We start from the raw sequence: 16574 nt of genomic DNA, 5'->3' as shown, positions 1-16574 counted from the left end.
ATGGATGGATGGATGGATGGATGGATGGATGGATGGATGATGGATGGATGGATGGATGGATGGATGGATGGATGGATGGATGGATGGGTCTGTGGATGGATGGGTGGATGGAAGGATGGATGGACAGGCAGATGGACGGATGGATGGATTGGATCACCTTGACTGGGATGGCACAAATGCAACAATCTTGTTAGGATCAATCAGATCCAGGAGAACCAAATCCCTTTGATCCCTTTGGATTTGGTCTCACAAACCTCTGAAGGTCAGACAGACCAGATGTCTCTGAATGTCTCAAATTCACAATTTTGAAATGAGATATTGATCGAATTTGTCTGTTTTTTGTTATTTTCCTGTTAGATATGTTGTTCTCATAAATTGATGATCCTCTTTGTGTTTTTCAGCATTCTGCTGCAGACAGGATTTAGTTATGATCAGATCGGACTATTGTAGCTCATCGTCATGCCATTTTCCATTAACAAATACGGAAAAACGCAGGACAACATCTGCTGAGTGTTCATCAACCTCAACCATCATTACTAGTGTAGATAAACTTATTATATATTTTCCTTTTTTCCGTTTTGTTTAGTGATTTTTCTTAACAAAGCTCACTTTGTGTCTGAAGTCCTTCAAAGAGAGATTCTCTGCTTCTTCGGTTTAATAAGCCACTGAAGCTTTTTATTTGTCTCTAATCTAAAACCATGGAGGCAGATCTTATCAAGTGTCACTAATTCAGGTTGTTATTGTGAGTAAATTGACATCAGGCCACAATTAAACACGTCTACTTAGAGTCTGGCGTCGGATCATCTGTGAGCTTTTGATTCAATTTCCTTCACTTTGATGGAATGCATTATTGTTAACTGACCCAGAGCCTCATTACTGAGAGTGTGTGTGGATGTCACTGGAGAACATGGACTGAAAATAATAAACAGGCAAGTTAAAGGAGTGTGCTGTTGAGATGCTGCTCACAGGAGAAACGTCACGAGTCAACTTCAGGTTTTTAAAAGTAAAGAGTTAGAGCAGCAGCAATTAAAAACTTTAACTTAATTAGAACTTTCCTTAAGAGTCAATTCAGGATGTCTGTGGGTGAAAAATGGTCACAAACATATCAAGGTCGTAGACAGCTCAGCAAACCTGCAGAGTGAAAATGTTCATACAGGTTTTTCTATGGGTGTGCTGCGGGTGACAGGTTGTGGTGAAACCCTTATAAACACTTGAGGGTGAGTAGGAGTGAAGTAGGTGAGACGCAGGACGCAGAGGTGGTCGACCACCCCTGAAACGTGGAAAAAAGAGATCAGAGGAGAACCTGAACCATGAAAGAATTCCCAGAAATAAAAGACGTCGTAAATAATTAATTTCACTTCTTTAATATATTTAAGAAAAAAGTGTTAAAATTTAACAGCGTCTTTTCAGGAATGAAGCACCAGTCGGTCTCACCGAACAGCAGCTGCAGGAACTCAGTGTAAAAACTTTATCAACGTTTTGTTTCTCCGTTGGATTTATTGCTCTGATCCTTTAAGCTTAATTAACTCTTCATAAATGTACTGCATTACAGCGTAATAACTGATGGAATGTGTTTGTGGTCATTTCTGTTCAATCGTATCAATAACATAGTGATGAAAAAGGAAGACAGAAACGTGCTGTCATGTCTGTCTTTGTGACTGGTGTCCTATAGGAGGCTGTAATGTTTGAGTTTTTTATCATCTGTTATTCAGAAACTTTGTGAATTTCATTCATAGTTTCACAGCAGAAAAAAAATATATTTTCCTTTCATGTTTGCACATTTCCGTTTGCTATTCTGCGATATTTTCCTGCTCAGAAGCGTTTCTAAATGCAGCTGTAGTGAGATGTTTCAGATGGAGGACGTGTTTGCTCCGTCTCCATCGCCACTTTGTTCTCTCTGTGATGGACAGCGACGTTTTCGGCCGGAGGTCACATCCTCTGCTGCTGGCCTGACCTCCTCCCGCCGTTCCCTCAGGGCTTGGAGGCGTTCCTCAGCTTCCCTCTGACATGTTTCTCAAGTCCTGCAGGTCTACGTTTTTAATGGCGTTCATGCAGCTCTCTCTGTGCAGGACTGACAGATCCTGAGGAACTCCTTTAGAAAGTCAATTTATCTCCTAAAACATGATTTATCGGCCTGCAGAATTTGCCGCCCACCAGATGGCGTTTTAATAGAGTTCTGCACTGTCATCTGTGGTTTAGCTTCAGACTTTGGCCTAACAGGTTTGAGGTTTCAAATAGATTTTAATGATAAACTAAAACTTTATTTATAAACTAAAAACTCTTTGCTGTTGTTAAAGATATTAGAATGTCCGAACCGTTGAAAAATAGTTTCATAATTCTTAATCACTGATGCTCCACGGCAGATATGTACGTTTTTTTTTGTCTGAGTACTGAAGGAAGTGTCTCAGTTTCTGCTTTTTTAGAGCTCAGCGGGTGAAACGTGTTCTTCATTCTGTGTCTGATCACAGCCCCTTTGTGTGTTTTCATGCAGTCAGACGCTGCAGGTGAGGATCATTGACGATGAAGAGTATGAGAAGCACGAAAACTTCTTTATCGTTCTGGAGGAGCCCCGCTGGCTGAAAAGAGGCATCTCAGGTGTGGGAGAGAGGATTTTCCTGTTTCTCTGAATGTTTGGTTCAATCAAAAGATGCATAATTTTCCGCGTTTAAGATCGTTTGTCTTACAAATCATTGACAGGATTAAAGAATTTGTGAAGAGAGGTTCATAAAGGGCTCGAATTCTCCTGGAATTTTACAAATGTTTAAAATAAAACGACGAGTCGATGAAGATTCTCATTCAACCAAAATAACAATAAAATTGCACAAAAACAGATTTTAAAAATTACTTTGATGTGTGATTTAGAGTTACACTGAGCTGACATGATTAATACACAAACTCCCAATCGCACAATATTACTTTAATTCAGTTCCCATATGAACAGCTCAGTGGTCTCATGGTAGAGCGTTCGACCTGACAGTGAGGTCATGAGTTCCAATCAAGGCCAGTCAAGCCAAAGACTTAAAAGGAGTGTTAATTTTGACAGAGAATTTTAATTTAATGTATCCATACTTGCACTTACATGGACTGTTCATTGGATGTGGCCAAAGCATTATAGTTGTATTTTTCTGATTGTTTTCTGTTACTTACCAATCTTCTTCTTCTTCTTCTCAGCTCTGCTGCTCAACCAGGGTAAGTCCGCTGCACTCCTGCCTCCACTTTCACTTTTGAAAAAACTGTTCGCCTCCTGAACTGAAACAGGAAGTTGATTCCTCACAGGTTCTGCTCCAACATTCAAATACTGATCAGGAAAACAAGAGAGATTGTTGAACTTCATCTTTTCTGAACATCTCCAAAAAATGCTAAAACTCAACTGTTACTCTCACAGCTTTAAACAAACTATGTCTGTTTTGGTGTTGAAATAGACAGGATTTAAAAAAGTGATACTTTCAAAGCTTTTTATTCAGTAAAGACAAGACAGATAAAGAAAAACTCACTGCAGTCGTGTCACTTCCTTGTTTGGTTTCTTCTTGAAGACCCACTTTGATGGTTATGGTGTTTTTAGCATCTTCTTGCTGCATTTTTCTTATGATTAAGGACATTTATAAAGAAAATTGAGTTTGAAACTTCATCTCTGAGCACTTCTCTATTCAAATCAAGAGCAGACAAAGAAATGTCACTATTTTAGTTGCTAAGTTAATGTTAGGTTAGGGGTGTGAGGGGCTGTAAGCTAGTGGGAGAAAATGTAAACAAAGAGCTTTCAGTTAGGGGTGAAAGGAAGGGGGGTCGGGGTTGACCCTTGCCACAACTTTAAGAGGTTGTGGCAAGGGTCTTTCCGGACTCTTACAGGACTTTCCCTCCGTCCAAATCGCTGCATCGCTTCATATTTAGCTCTAAAAACAGGTCAAAAGATATCGCTCTGCAGCAGTTCCTCGCAGACCTGCAGGTTTCCTGTTTGTTCTGCTCCACATCCTCATGATTTTCTTCTTCGTCAACTCCTTTACTTTCCCTGGGGGGTCGATGTTTGTTTGGATCTGACTCCTGTGTGAGTCAGAAGTTTGGAGATAAATGCTAACAACCCTGGAGTGAGATGTTTGTGGAGATGCAGAAACAGATTCAGCTTCAGGCAAAAAGCAGCAGAGAGCTGCTGTGAGTTTACAGAACTCCATGATACCAATGAGTCAGGACGACCGCTGCGAGCCAAAATGATTTCTGCCCGTCTGACGTGGGGGGGCTGATGATTCCTGCAGGGCTGCACCCCACCTCTGACAGATGAAATATGCTGCACATTAAACAGGAAGCACCTGTGAGCAAAGAGAAGCCCACTTTGTGGGTCAGACGGTGTGGTTGTGACTGACTGAAAGAGACTTTTTCTTCTTCAAATGAAATAAAGAGAAGAAGATGGACAAAATGTTCTTCACTTGATAAATGTATAAAGTAAATAGGATCTAAGAGATACTTTGACCCGGTGCTGGTGCTGTATCAGACTCAGATCCTCTAACATTGTTGATCCATATTCTACAGATTTAGATGTTCAGGATAGAGATCAGGGACATGAACCTGTTTTACTCTCTGAGCTTTATGAAAACGAACAGAACATTGTGTTCATAATGTACTTTTCCCTAAGACTGCCGGACACCAAAGACACCTGCTGCCATCTTCTCATTCCTTGGTTTGTTCTTAAGTGTCAAAGTGAACCGCATCAAAAGTTTGAAGCATGTCCTCTAGAGCAGAAGTTCCACAACTAGTTTGTCTTTTTGTTTTGTACGAGCCTTGTTTGTTTTATATTGAAAACTCAGAATTCGTGCTGGACTGTATATGAGAACTGGATTGAGTGACCCCTCCCCCCTGGTGTTCCAAACAAAGTTCCCGCTGCCTCCAAGAAGCCGAAATCCCATAGACTTTTATGGAGAAATAACCAGCTGTTACTCAGTCGTTCTATTGGTCAGAAGACCCCATATTTTTTATTTTTTAGTAGTTCAAGTTATTCAAGTTCTGACCAATCAGATGCCTCAATAAAAGTGGGTTACCATGACAACACAACACATTGTGTTTCAAATAGTCGGATTTTTTGTGAAAAACTATTTAAACTTTATAACAAATTATGATGGAAAGTCTAATAATTGATTTGATTTTAATTTTTTCCGTAAATGACAATGTGATAAAACTCCTTCCATATGTTCATTATCAGACATATACAGATTTCAGGAAAGCCCTAAATACAATGTAGCTCACTTAAAAATAAATAAATAAATAAAACTTCCACCAAGTCCCTCCAATGTCCTGAACCGTGAGGGGTTGAGGACAACATCTGCTCTAAAATAACTTCTGACCTCCCAAACGTCCATCCATCCCAAAGTCTCTCCTCCTGATACATCTTCCTTGTGATTTCTTCAGTATGATTCTGTTTTTAGCCAAAAACTGTGTCGTTTTTAGAACATTCATTATAAATTCTCCTCTGAGTTGTGGCTGTTGGCTATTAAGAAACACCCCCCGCCCCCCCTTCCCATTACCCATGAGCTCAAGAACATGTTAAAACACCAAAAAACATAATTTCCATGGGAGTGGGTCTTTAAAGTGTCCATTCTGACTGCAGTCCATGCGGAAACAGTTCATAGTTTCTTTGTAAATGTTATTGCAATGTTTTTAATGGAGTTTAATAAAGTAGAGAAACAAGTTCTTCATCAAAATTTCCACTGACTGGACTCACAAACACCTAACCCCTTTGTTTTCTCGCTGCTTGTCCTCTTCCACTCACTTGAGAAAATGTCAAAAATAAATAGATGTTTTATTTATACCAGGAGCTTCTGCAGAGACGAGTGTTCCTTTGTCTCCCCACAGAGGGGGGAGAGGGGCAGATGAGCACGGAGGAGGAGGAGGCCCGCAGGATAGCGGAGATGGGGAAGCCCATCCTGGGGGAGCACAGCCGCCTGGAGGTGGTCATCGAGGAGTCCTACGAGTTCAAGGTGCTCATCCGTTTGTTCTCTTCTACTGCCCCCTTCAGGAGCAGCCCTGTTCCTGCAGTCAGTCTGCTCGTGTGGGATTTTCAAATGATGAAAAACAGAAACCAGAAGCAGACTTTAACAGTAAAGAGGATTAAGAGAGTAAAATCTTCTGATCGTATGTTCAAAACCAGGCAGAACAAAGCTGTTTGTGTTCCATCATCCACTCTGATGCCCTTCTGCTGGTGCTGGGTTTTATCTCCCCCACTGAGATGGTCTGTGATGGCTTTTGAATTATTAAAGATGCATTAGTTGCCCTCGATATAGCATCCTGACCGAGGAGAGCTGAGTCCAAACACACAGAGCAGCGCTTCAACAAATGAGACGCCCACCTCCATTAGTGAGAAAGCAGCAGGAGAATCGACTGAAATCAGATCAGAGGTGCAGCAAAAACACAACAAAAACGATTATTTTCCTTCTCCTCAAAAAACCTGTCGGTTTGGTTCAGCTCACTCTATGAGGACATAGAGGGATTTGTGGGGAGTGTGAAACAGCTGGACGAATAATGAAATCCCTGTGGTAGAGCGGCTGCTTTCTATGACATCAGAATCAGACAGACGTGCTGCTCTGTTTGCTGCATAAATAAAGGATGAAAGGGGGAGGAGTCACAGAAAGACGTTAGTTTGGAGCTGTAACACGTCCACTATATTGTTTATTTGTAAAATAAAGTTGTTCATTGAGTTTGTTTTTCTAATGAAATGGGACAAAAGTCTGTAACAGGTTTAACTGAGTTAAAGAAACTATTAGTGTCCTCACAGCTCTCGTCTTTAACACGTAGCAATAAAAACAGCATAAATCCCTTTTTCTCACTGTTTAAAGCCCCACTCTGATCATCTTTCACTCTACAGTACTTTCAGAGCGGTCCCAGTGGTCTCTTAATTATCATTATGCCCTTTTTCAAACCGCGTTTTTTTCATCTTCTCCAGATTTATGACAATTTGAATAAAGAAATTCTCAGAAATGCAAATTTTGAGCTTATAGACCCACTCCAATCAAAATAGTGTTTTTAACATCTTCATGTGGCATTTTCTTATCGTTTAAAAATAATTAAAGATGAACACTGTGTTGGAGCAGATGAAAACTAGTGCTGGGCGGATCATTAAAATTATCAATAGCATTGACCTTTTTTTAATCGCTAACCATTTTGATTTATTTTTGTATTATAGTTACTTGTTTCTTTTGGTTTGTTGACTGTTCTGCATTCACTTCTTCACTTTTTTTATTTAAATAAGGTTTTAATTTAATAAACTATTTTCCATGTATTTGAAAATATTATCCTAATTCTGTTTATGTGTTTATCTAATAATTAAAAAGAGAGTAAACTTTAAAAAAAATACATTTACTGTGATCTGAAACAATTGAGATTTTGAGGTTGATACCAGATCCATTGCATTTTAAAAATATATCTATATTGATATAGATATCGGTGATATTTATCAGTATCAGATTAGTGTCGGATCGATACCCAGAGTCTCAGTATCGCCCAACTCTCATGAAAACCTGCGGTTTGAAAAAATTTGAGTTTTGACGCAGGAACTGCTTTCCAGACTACAATTCTGATTCATCCACCTGCAGACTAATGGATACAGGAATGTCTTTTTTCCCTCATTTGAGCTAAAATCTGGATAAAAACTAAACGACTGGATAGCTCTGATATTGCTCACCAATTTTTGTTGCTACGCTAATGTTAGCTTGGACTATAAGCTACAAGACAGAGTGTAAACAAAGGAATGCTGGGAAACTAGCTAATTTCCATGCCAACAGTCCCACCCACGAACCAGAATCAAGTTTCTATTGAGCTCCTGCTGCTCTGCAGAAAATGTGTCTGAAAAAACTACACAGACTTTCTGATTTTGGGTAAAAACTGTGCAATTCTATTTTTAAAAACACTGTTTTCACATTAGAAAATGATATAGTTGGAGTGCAGTTCTTGTATCCTCCAAACATATTTATCTACCCTGTTGAGATTCCAGTTAATTCAGTTTTTATCTTTTGTTCTAAAGTTGACGTTTATGATAAAAATTATAGTTTGCAGGAGTTTTTAACTTTTTTTCTGACTTCCTCCTTTATTCTAAGCTTTTGTTTACAGTTTCCATTCATTTTTTTTCCTCTTTTGTTTTTTTTTCAGGCTTTATCAAGTTTTGTTTTTGAATTTTGGCAGTTTTAACTCACGTAAATCAAGATTATTTGTGCTCTTTTTAAGTTGTGTTTCTTCCATTAAAATCAAGCTAAGTAAAAAACAAAGTTGGACTAACTGACCACAGAAAGCCGTTGATCTGAACTTGTCTTGTGTACCGGTTGGCAGAGCACCGTCGACAAACTCATAAAGAAGACCAACCTGGCTCTGGTCATCGGGACGCACTCGTGGAGGGAACAGTTTGTAGAGGCGGTGACGGTCAGTGCAGGTGAGTTCTGAACAATTAGATCTTATCCAAACATTTCTGCTTTGAAAACTAATTTCTTCTCATCCTCCTTCAGGTGACGGTGATGAGGACGAGGAAGGACGAGAAGAGCGCCCTCCGTCTTGTTCTGATTACTTCATGCACTTCCTGACCGTATTCTGGAAGGTTCTGTTCGCCTGCGTCCCGCCCACAGAGTACTGGAATGGCTGGGCCTGCTTCTTTGTGTCCATCAGCACCATCGGGATCCTCACCGCCGTCATCGGCGATTTGGCCTCACACTTTGGCTGCACCGTGGGCCTGCGGGACACCGTGACAGCTGTGGTGTTCGTGGCGTTGGGAACATCGATTCCAGGTGAGCAAACATCCTCGCATTGGGCTTACAGGCGACCCACCCTCCCACCTTTCTCTGATGGAAGTCATCGTCTCGCCGCCAACCTGACGAGACCAAAATCTGTTATGGGACTCCAAAAATTGTCTTTAAATCCTCTAACGAAACTAAAACGTGTCGGAGATATCCAAAGGGAATTTGGAAATTATTATGGGATGGCCACAGGAGACTTGGCATCCTTTTTTGGGGGGGGGCAAAGTATGAAATTTGGCAACTTTCCCATTTCCCCACAGTAGGAGAAAAGAAAACATTTGTTCTGAGCAATTTACAACAACAACCAAAGTTTTGTTGACCTTTGACCTCAGGAAGAGGTAGCCATCTTGTGTTTTTCAAAGATTCGCCTTTAGCAACAGCCCAACTCCTCCTAGTAGATATCGATCTATCGCCTCCTAGCTCCTCGAGCATCATTGGGAAACTACTTAGGAAAAGATGCTGAAATTTGAAGATTTTGTACGATGTTCGCGTAGCGAGCTCATCAACGTGGCGTTCCCCTTTTGCTCACTCATTTCTTACCGGAATATTGTGAAAATGTAATAAATTTGTCTTTGGGTAAAGCTGAACAAAACAATGTGACATGCGATATGAACATATCTGGAATGTGGGCGTGGTTAACAAAAGACCACCGTTGCTAAGGAAATCCCAAAATGTACATTTGCCGATTCTTTTTAAAATTACGTCAATCTGTTCATCACTCTTAGGCGACCAAAAAATAAAATGGTTGCTATGGAGATTAAACCAACAGAAAAGCCACAGTTTTGAAAAAAAAATCATGAATTTGTCACATGTAGCTTTGAAGATGGCAGAGGAGGAAAGGGGAGGAGTAAGTCACCTGCAGCAGCTGCTCAGCCAGTGAGGGCGGGTCTAAAGGGGGCAGAAAGGGCGGGGCGGGTAGCACCTGCAGGCCATACCGCGCCGCTCATGGTTCTAATTTGTTTTTAGTCTTTTTGGTAATATTTGTAGAAGTTTGAGATATTTTTTTCTTTTTTCTTATTTGATTATGTTGGTTTTATTCTCCTGTATTTGTGTTGGTGTCATGAGGTTTATTTGTGTATTTTTGTTGATTAATTTGTGTTTTATTGTCTTCTTAATGTTGTTCCCTTTTCATTTTCTGTTCAAAGTCTTTCTGCTCTTTTTTGTCCTTCAGACACATTTGCGAGTAAAGTGGCCGCTGTGCAGGATCAACATGCCGACGCCTCTGTCGGGAACGTAACCGGCAGCAACGCCGTCAACGTCTTCCTTGGCATTGGCGTGGCGTGGTCGGTGGCCGCCATCTACTGGAACATCAAAGGAGACAGCTTCAAAGTTGACCCGGGCTCACTGGCCTTCTCCGTCACGCTCTTCACCATCTTTGCGTTCATCTGCATGGCGGTTCTTCTGTTCAGGCGCCGGCCTTCCATCGGCGGAGAGCTCGGGGGGCCCAGGGTGCCCCGCATCCTGACCACCCTGCTGTTCTTCGGCCTGTGGTTTCTCTACATCCTGTTCTCCAGCCTGGAGGCCTACTGCCACATCAGCGGCTTTTAAAGCGGGAGCATCTTGCACAGCAACACACACAGCCTATGAACTTTAACCTTTGGTCCATACAGTCCACGGCTCACAACGCCCTGCAGGGCTCGCTGCAGTCTGCAGGCGTCCTGGTATTTGATGCAAAAACGTGTCCGATCATAGACACTTAATGTACACACATGTAACTGTGAATGCAAATGAGTTCAGTCTGCAGCAGGGAGATGGAGAAGCTTTGAGGGTGTAAAGAAAGTCAGGTGAAGCTCGGCGCTGATTCTGCCCCACAGCTGCTTCACCTCCCGGCCAGGTGGAGGCGCTGTTCTGCAGAATCACTGCTGATTCCAAGGAGCAAAACCACAGAATTCATCCACATTTCTGCCGTCCTCTGCACTACAGACTTTACAAGTCCACGTTTTTACACTGAAGAGGCGGACAAAAGGAGTCGAATGTTTACAAAACAATAACGTTCTGTTTGTTTACTACAGGATGCTCTCACAGAGACGTGTTTGTCCAACAGGTTGGGTGAAGCAGTCCTCCACGCGCGCTGTAAATACCAAGGCGAAATGCAAAAACCTAACTGACTCAAACAAATCGAAGAAGCCACGTGTCTCTTTGGTGGATGGTTTCCATGGTAACCTCTGCGTCTCTGGCAGAGGCTGATTTTGCATGCACAGGTCCTCTCTGTCTGCATCCACCTGTACATGGCATCCCTGCATCTGTGGGTCAGAGACTCTGCTGTACGGAGCAGAGCGGCAGGCGGAACTGAGGATGCACGCACGAGCAGCTGAGAAGCTTCCAGAAAAACTTGATTTGCAATGAAACTCTGCAGCGCTCAGACAGCAAATGGTGTGTTAGGGAAAACACTGACGCAGTATTAACGCTTTCATAAGCTGCTGTTTGTTTATGCACAGTGTTAGATCTGCTGACTGACACATGCATGGATGGCTGTAATTCTTAGAAGTCTTAACACTCAACAGGCTGAAAAATGACAGTTTATGGGCGAACGTTGATGGAGGAACTTCCTTTTTCACAGGCCTGTCAGTGTGCTGCTCCGTATTTGCATAGCAGACATAGAAAGCAGTACTATGGCAGCGCACGCTACATCTTACTGAAACCATCAGTTAACATCCAAAACAGATCTGATGAGTTTACCCACGCTAAGGAAACTTTGTAAACTTTCTAGAGGTGATTTTCTAGGGCGTCTCCTTTTGTATTTCTGACCAGCCTGTAGCGTAGGACTGCTCTGTGAATCGAGGTAGAGTCAGTGATGCTGTTGCAGAATTTAGTGGATTAGGTTTTGATATTTTTTGCACTGTGAGGAAGCTGCCCTTTAACCGCCTGAACAGCGTGTGGATCATCTGCCGTCTGCGTTGTGTTTTTATTCATGAGGAGAGGAGCTGCAGGTCGGAGGTTGGATGTGAGTCAGGACAGTTCCCCCGTTTGAATGTTCTTGCGGTCCGATGTTGCAGTGTTGATCGTCTCCCTCCGTGCATCTCTTCATCCGGTCCTTGTGAAGGAGGGTTTTTTTGTGTGTAAGTAGCATGTTTACATGAAGAAACGCCAAGGAACGATGCCGCTTCTCGCCCACAGGTCCGCTGGACCTGGAGGCTCAGCAGTCGGACTCCGAGTTTCCAACGATTCGCTGCGTTTCCATGAAATTCTGTACTAACTGTGGGCTTTGGCCTTTTGCTGTTCCGTAGCTAGATGTGATGCCTCCCTCCTCCAGAGTCCCCCTCTCTCTGTGTCCTCCTCCCTCGTCCTCCGTGTTCCTCTGCACATGCATGACGAGTCCCCGTGTGTTTGCAGCATGGTCTACTGTGATGGACGCCTACAGGCAAACTTTACTGGATACTTCACTTTTCATTTATTTGCAAACTATCGTGAAGCACGCACATAAACACACATGTAGTTTTCCTTTTGTCAGACAAATACTACATTCACAATAAGTTTGGGATGTTGTTATTTATGAGAGCTTTTCCTGTTCAGTCTGAATTTTAAAGAAATATGTCAAAGTTCCCTTTGATAATATTATTAATGAATGAGAAACATAATATCCATTAGTTTGTTATTTATAACCCCAAAAATGAAGAAAATAGACTCAAATCTAAAAATATAAACACTGACCATGTCACTAGTGGGTATTTCCTCCATTGGTCAGACCATATGAACCCACTTCCTGAAGTCCAACTGTGACAATTCTGGCACCATGTGGTGGAGCATCAGAAAGTTGGGGGTATTCTGGTGGAATTGGTTCTATAATGTCTCTGAAGTAATAACCATCAGAGACTGGACCATCCACAAAACCCAAATCAGTTTTGCTCTGACTGCTGATGCCTGTCCAAACTGTTGCTCCTCCTCCACCAAAACCAACCCTGGAGACCATGCTGACCTGCTGACCTCAACGTATTGCTCACTTCATCTACCCCAGCAATGCTAGCTGTGTTTACATGGACACAAGTAATCAGATTAAAAGCCTGATCGGAATAAAAATGCTTTATGTAAACATGCCATTCGGATGACTTTGATCAGAATTTCCATCTGCTTGAGATAGGAGGGTTATGCAGATTGTTAATCAGATTGTGGGTCATTACTGCGATGGGTTTTACATCATGTGTAGACGCTGTATGCTCCGAAGAAGTCACAGATTGTGGTTCAGAGAGCAGAGTAGTCGGACTCCGGAGCTCCATGTCTCCGAGTAGGAGAGGGTACATCCACGGCTAAATGTTGTTGGTTCCATGTATTAACCGTAGCCATAGCCATCTGTGCGGCTAAGAAATAAAAGTTTAGTACTGGCCACACATATATAGAATATTGCGTGCAAATAGCCACTTTAAAAAAACACAATAAAAGCCCTCCAAGAAGATCGTCTCTCTCCATGCTGACAGCAGCCATGTTTGTTAACAATAGAACTCGCTACTACTTCTTCTCTGGTCGTTTCTGGTATTTTAGGTAGTTCCATGCATGTCAAAATGGTTTATTCCGTGTGACGGATCTAAACGTTGGTTATAATCTGAAACACTTTTTAGGGTCCATGTACACAGTTCAATTCTAATCCAATCTTTGAACAGATTACAACATTTTGCACACAGCGAGTGAACAGGACAGTAGATCATTATTGCATTGTCCAGGTCACATGGTCATCACTGAAAACTTGTATGGGGGTGTCTTCCAGTCAAAGTGGTGGAGTCGAAGGAATTGTCTGAAAACTCTAGAACCCTCACATCTGGTAAACGGCCTACAGCTGTTGCTAAACCATGTCTGAGGTCAGAGGTCCTCGGGTTCTGGTTCTGGTTGTGGTCTGGTACCAGCGGGGCTCCACACCTGGTTTGTCACAAACTCTGACAAAAGTTCTTAGTCTTGATGCTGGTCTGCTGATGACACTTTGAGACTCACCAAGTCCACCTGCAACACCTGACTGTCTACTACCAACCTGAAGGAGGCGCTATGACCAGATGGAGCGTCTCATGATATCATGAAAGTTTGAATGATGAACTTGGAATGACTTTCTGGCTAAATCAGCTTTTTCATAAGAATGTTGACGTTGATGCCACATTGAAAAGGTTTTTCTTTTAGATTTTTTTGTTGTTTTTGGCTCCAATAAGTGAAATAAGTTTACATCATCCTCTGATTATTTCACAACACCCCTAACTTACTGTGAGTATTGTACAGTATTTGGTGAATTCAGACGTAACTCAACATCACAGCGAGCGTGACGTATTTCATTTGAGTAATTTCAGACATTTTTTAACTTTATTTGTCTGATTAAAGGAAAACTGATTCATGAAAAATGAAAGACAAATAGAAACTAATTTATTTTTGTTTTAATTGTGATTTTACTGTCTTATTTATATTTTCTATTTTGACATTTTCTTAGTTTATCTTTTCTTAAAGCACTTTAAAATACCTCAAGTTCTTTTTTTGCTGTACATTCACACAAAATAACATGAACACACACACGCACACCCGTATAAACACACTGACGTACATGATGAAGATCAGACAAACACACAGAGAATCCCACAGACTCCTTCTCTGTTGCTGCTTCTTGTTTCGCCCCCTCCCTGTCAAAAACAGACCCTGCTGTTTGCGCAGCGCCCCCGGTCATCTTTGTTTGTTGGTGTCCAATATTTCTGTGTAAGTGTTCAACCACCCCCAGCACCGCCCACCCCCACCCGGCTCTTCAGTGTGTCTCTCTGTGAAATTGTTTACTGTGATGATGAAGAAAATGTCTCTTTGCCTAAATCTTTTTAGGGAATATACAACTGACTTGTTATTATGGTGTGATAGACATATACATTTATTCAATATTGTAATAAATTAACTAAAGATTATATTTAATTTTTTTTATGAAATGGAAAAAAACTCAGAAAAAATGTCCGTTTTTTTTTTAAACATGGCATGAGATGTACTGTGTTAACGGAAGAACATGAAGGTCTTTAATCAAGTGAAGTTGACCTTAGTTAAATATAATTTATCTATTTTCAAGGTGTTACGTGTCTTTTTTTCATTACACATATTCTGCACTACATGTGTTTTTAAATTATTTCTTGTCATCTCTGTAAGATGATTCATACTGATCTTATTTCTCTCTCAAACCAGCTGATCTAAAGTATTAAAAAACAACAAATGTGAACTATTTTATCACATTAAAAGCCCCTAAATTTAGAAACAGTCGACCACTTTATGTCAGACAGGCTTCATCGTTGTGTTATTAGAATAAATTAGAATATAATTGAACAAAAATAATGAACATGGGGATCAAAGGGAGCTTGATTAGAGTTAAACTTGCGAAGTGGGATAATTCTACCGCAGTTTTTAAAGGATTGTATTCCATAACTAGTTAATTTTGATGCATTGCCAGACTGTACTCAGTAGTGATCAGTTCACTTTAATAGAAATATCCTATCATTTGCAAATCATACCATTAGAAACCATTAAAGTATAAAAAGTTTGTTCATTTAAACACTTTGCATTCCATCAAAGCTATACTAGCTATACATGCAGAAATGTGCTTCTTGGTTGCACCGATTACGTGTGGCCAACATGAATCTGAATCAGTTTTTGTACTTGATTGCACTTAAAACATCTGAATAACATCAAGGACAACAGAGTCAGTTAAAATTATTGGTTCTATTTTGCTTGATGTTGTGTTGAGCAGATGTTATTCTAATGGCTAAAGCAGTGAAAAAACAAAATCAGACAGTGTTTACAGCCACCAGACCAGAATAAGGCAGAACAACAAAAAGAGAGTGAAGAAAAAAAAGTGATCAAATAGTCAGCAAGGCAGGAGTCAACTTAAATAACATTGTTTTTATACTTTCATACAAATGCAGTAAAGTTTTAATTTACATCATTGGCAATACTTTTATTTTCTTTGTGGAATCAATGTATTTTAAAGATTTCAAATACAATTTCAGCTCAACCAAAAACCCTTAAAGATAGGGATTCTTTTCAGCACTCTTTGTTTGTGGATGAAACACTAGGCTCAGCATAGGACTAAATTATAGCAGAGTTCTTCTGTTTTGGTAGTAGAGCTCCAAATTTAATATTCTGTAGAGTGATAGAACCTGGTAATTTAATTTTTGGATGTTAATTCTATTCAAGAAAGGATTTGTTTTGGAACAGCTGAAAAATATATGGTTTTCATCAGAGTTTTCACAGAAGGAGCATAAGTTTTTCTCAATTTTGAAACGTTTTTTCAATAAATCCATGGATGAGTAAACGGAGTTCATGATTTTATGTGTTTCTTTAACTTTGTGTTTTTTAAGTATAATATTCTTAATTTAACTTTACGTGTAGTTGGTACATTTTTTGTCAATGAAAACATAAGGGCCACTATGACAAGAACCTGAAAAAAACATATCGGTCCCCGTTTCTTCCGGTTGAAGTGCGCATGTGCGGAAGTGGCGCAGCGCGCAGGACGTGAAGTCTCGTTCTCAAGTGACATGAGGGACGCGGTGATGTCCGTTTGAGCGGATACTCGGCTCCTCGTTCCGTGCAGCTGAAGTTTGTTTGGTTGAAATCGACCTCGGCTGTGGTCGAAGGCCGCCGCGGGTCTCTCCTGTTCGGAGTTCAGTCTGAAATTGGCGGAAGGAGGTAAGGCTAGCTAGCGCGTGCTACCGCCATTGTTTATGGGCAGGCGGCAACCGAGGCCTCGACTAATTCCTGGAAACTAGCTTTTCTAATAGCATAAATCCTGGTGGTTTTGTAACCGTGTTAATTCTCAAAGACATGCACTCAATACATGCTTTTTGTGTGCGGCGTTGTGATATTTACTCAGCTGCA

General features: G+C 41.0%; 2 protein-coding genes across 4 annotated transcripts in view; both read left to right on the top strand.

Annotated features, from left to right (window-relative positions):
* LOC112149520 (sodium/calcium exchanger 2) overlaps nucleotides 1-14778 on the top strand; it is a 132099-nt gene extending 117321 nt beyond the window's left edge. Inside the window, exons 12-17 of the mRNA XM_024277256.2 lie at nucleotides 2492-2595; nucleotides 3172-3189; nucleotides 5839-5963; nucleotides 8305-8404; nucleotides 8478-8753; nucleotides 9934-14778. Of these exons, the coding sequence (XP_024133024.1) occupies nucleotides 2492-2595; nucleotides 3172-3189; nucleotides 5839-5963; nucleotides 8305-8404; nucleotides 8478-8753; nucleotides 9934-10310 (1000 nt within the window). The 3' untranslated portion in view covers nucleotides 10311-14778. The remainder of the gene's footprint in view (nucleotides 1-2491; nucleotides 2596-3171; nucleotides 3190-5838; nucleotides 5964-8304; nucleotides 8405-8477; nucleotides 8754-9933) is intronic.
* A 1390-nt stretch (nucleotides 14779-16168) lies between these two features.
* Nucleotides 16169-16574, top strand: part of srsf7a (serine and arginine rich splicing factor 7a) — a 6677-nt gene continuing 6271 nt past the window's right edge. For 2 of the 3 annotated variants that reach the window (XR_002919800.2, XM_024277259.2), the window contains exon 1: nucleotides 16169-16385. The gene's annotated coding sequence lies outside the window, so the exon portion shown is untranslated. The remainder of the gene's footprint in view (nucleotides 16386-16574) is intronic. The other variant, XM_024277260.2, reaches the window with a different exon arrangement.

This window comes from Oryzias melastigma, linkage group LG13, assembly GCF_002922805.2.
Source record: "Oryzias melastigma strain HK-1 linkage group LG13, ASM292280v2, whole genome shotgun sequence".
Lineage (NCBI taxonomy): Eukaryota > Metazoa > Chordata > Actinopteri > Beloniformes > Adrianichthyidae > Oryzias > Oryzias melastigma.
Note: the sequence above shows the minus strand (reverse complement) of the source record. Positions and strands in the feature narration are given on the sequence as shown.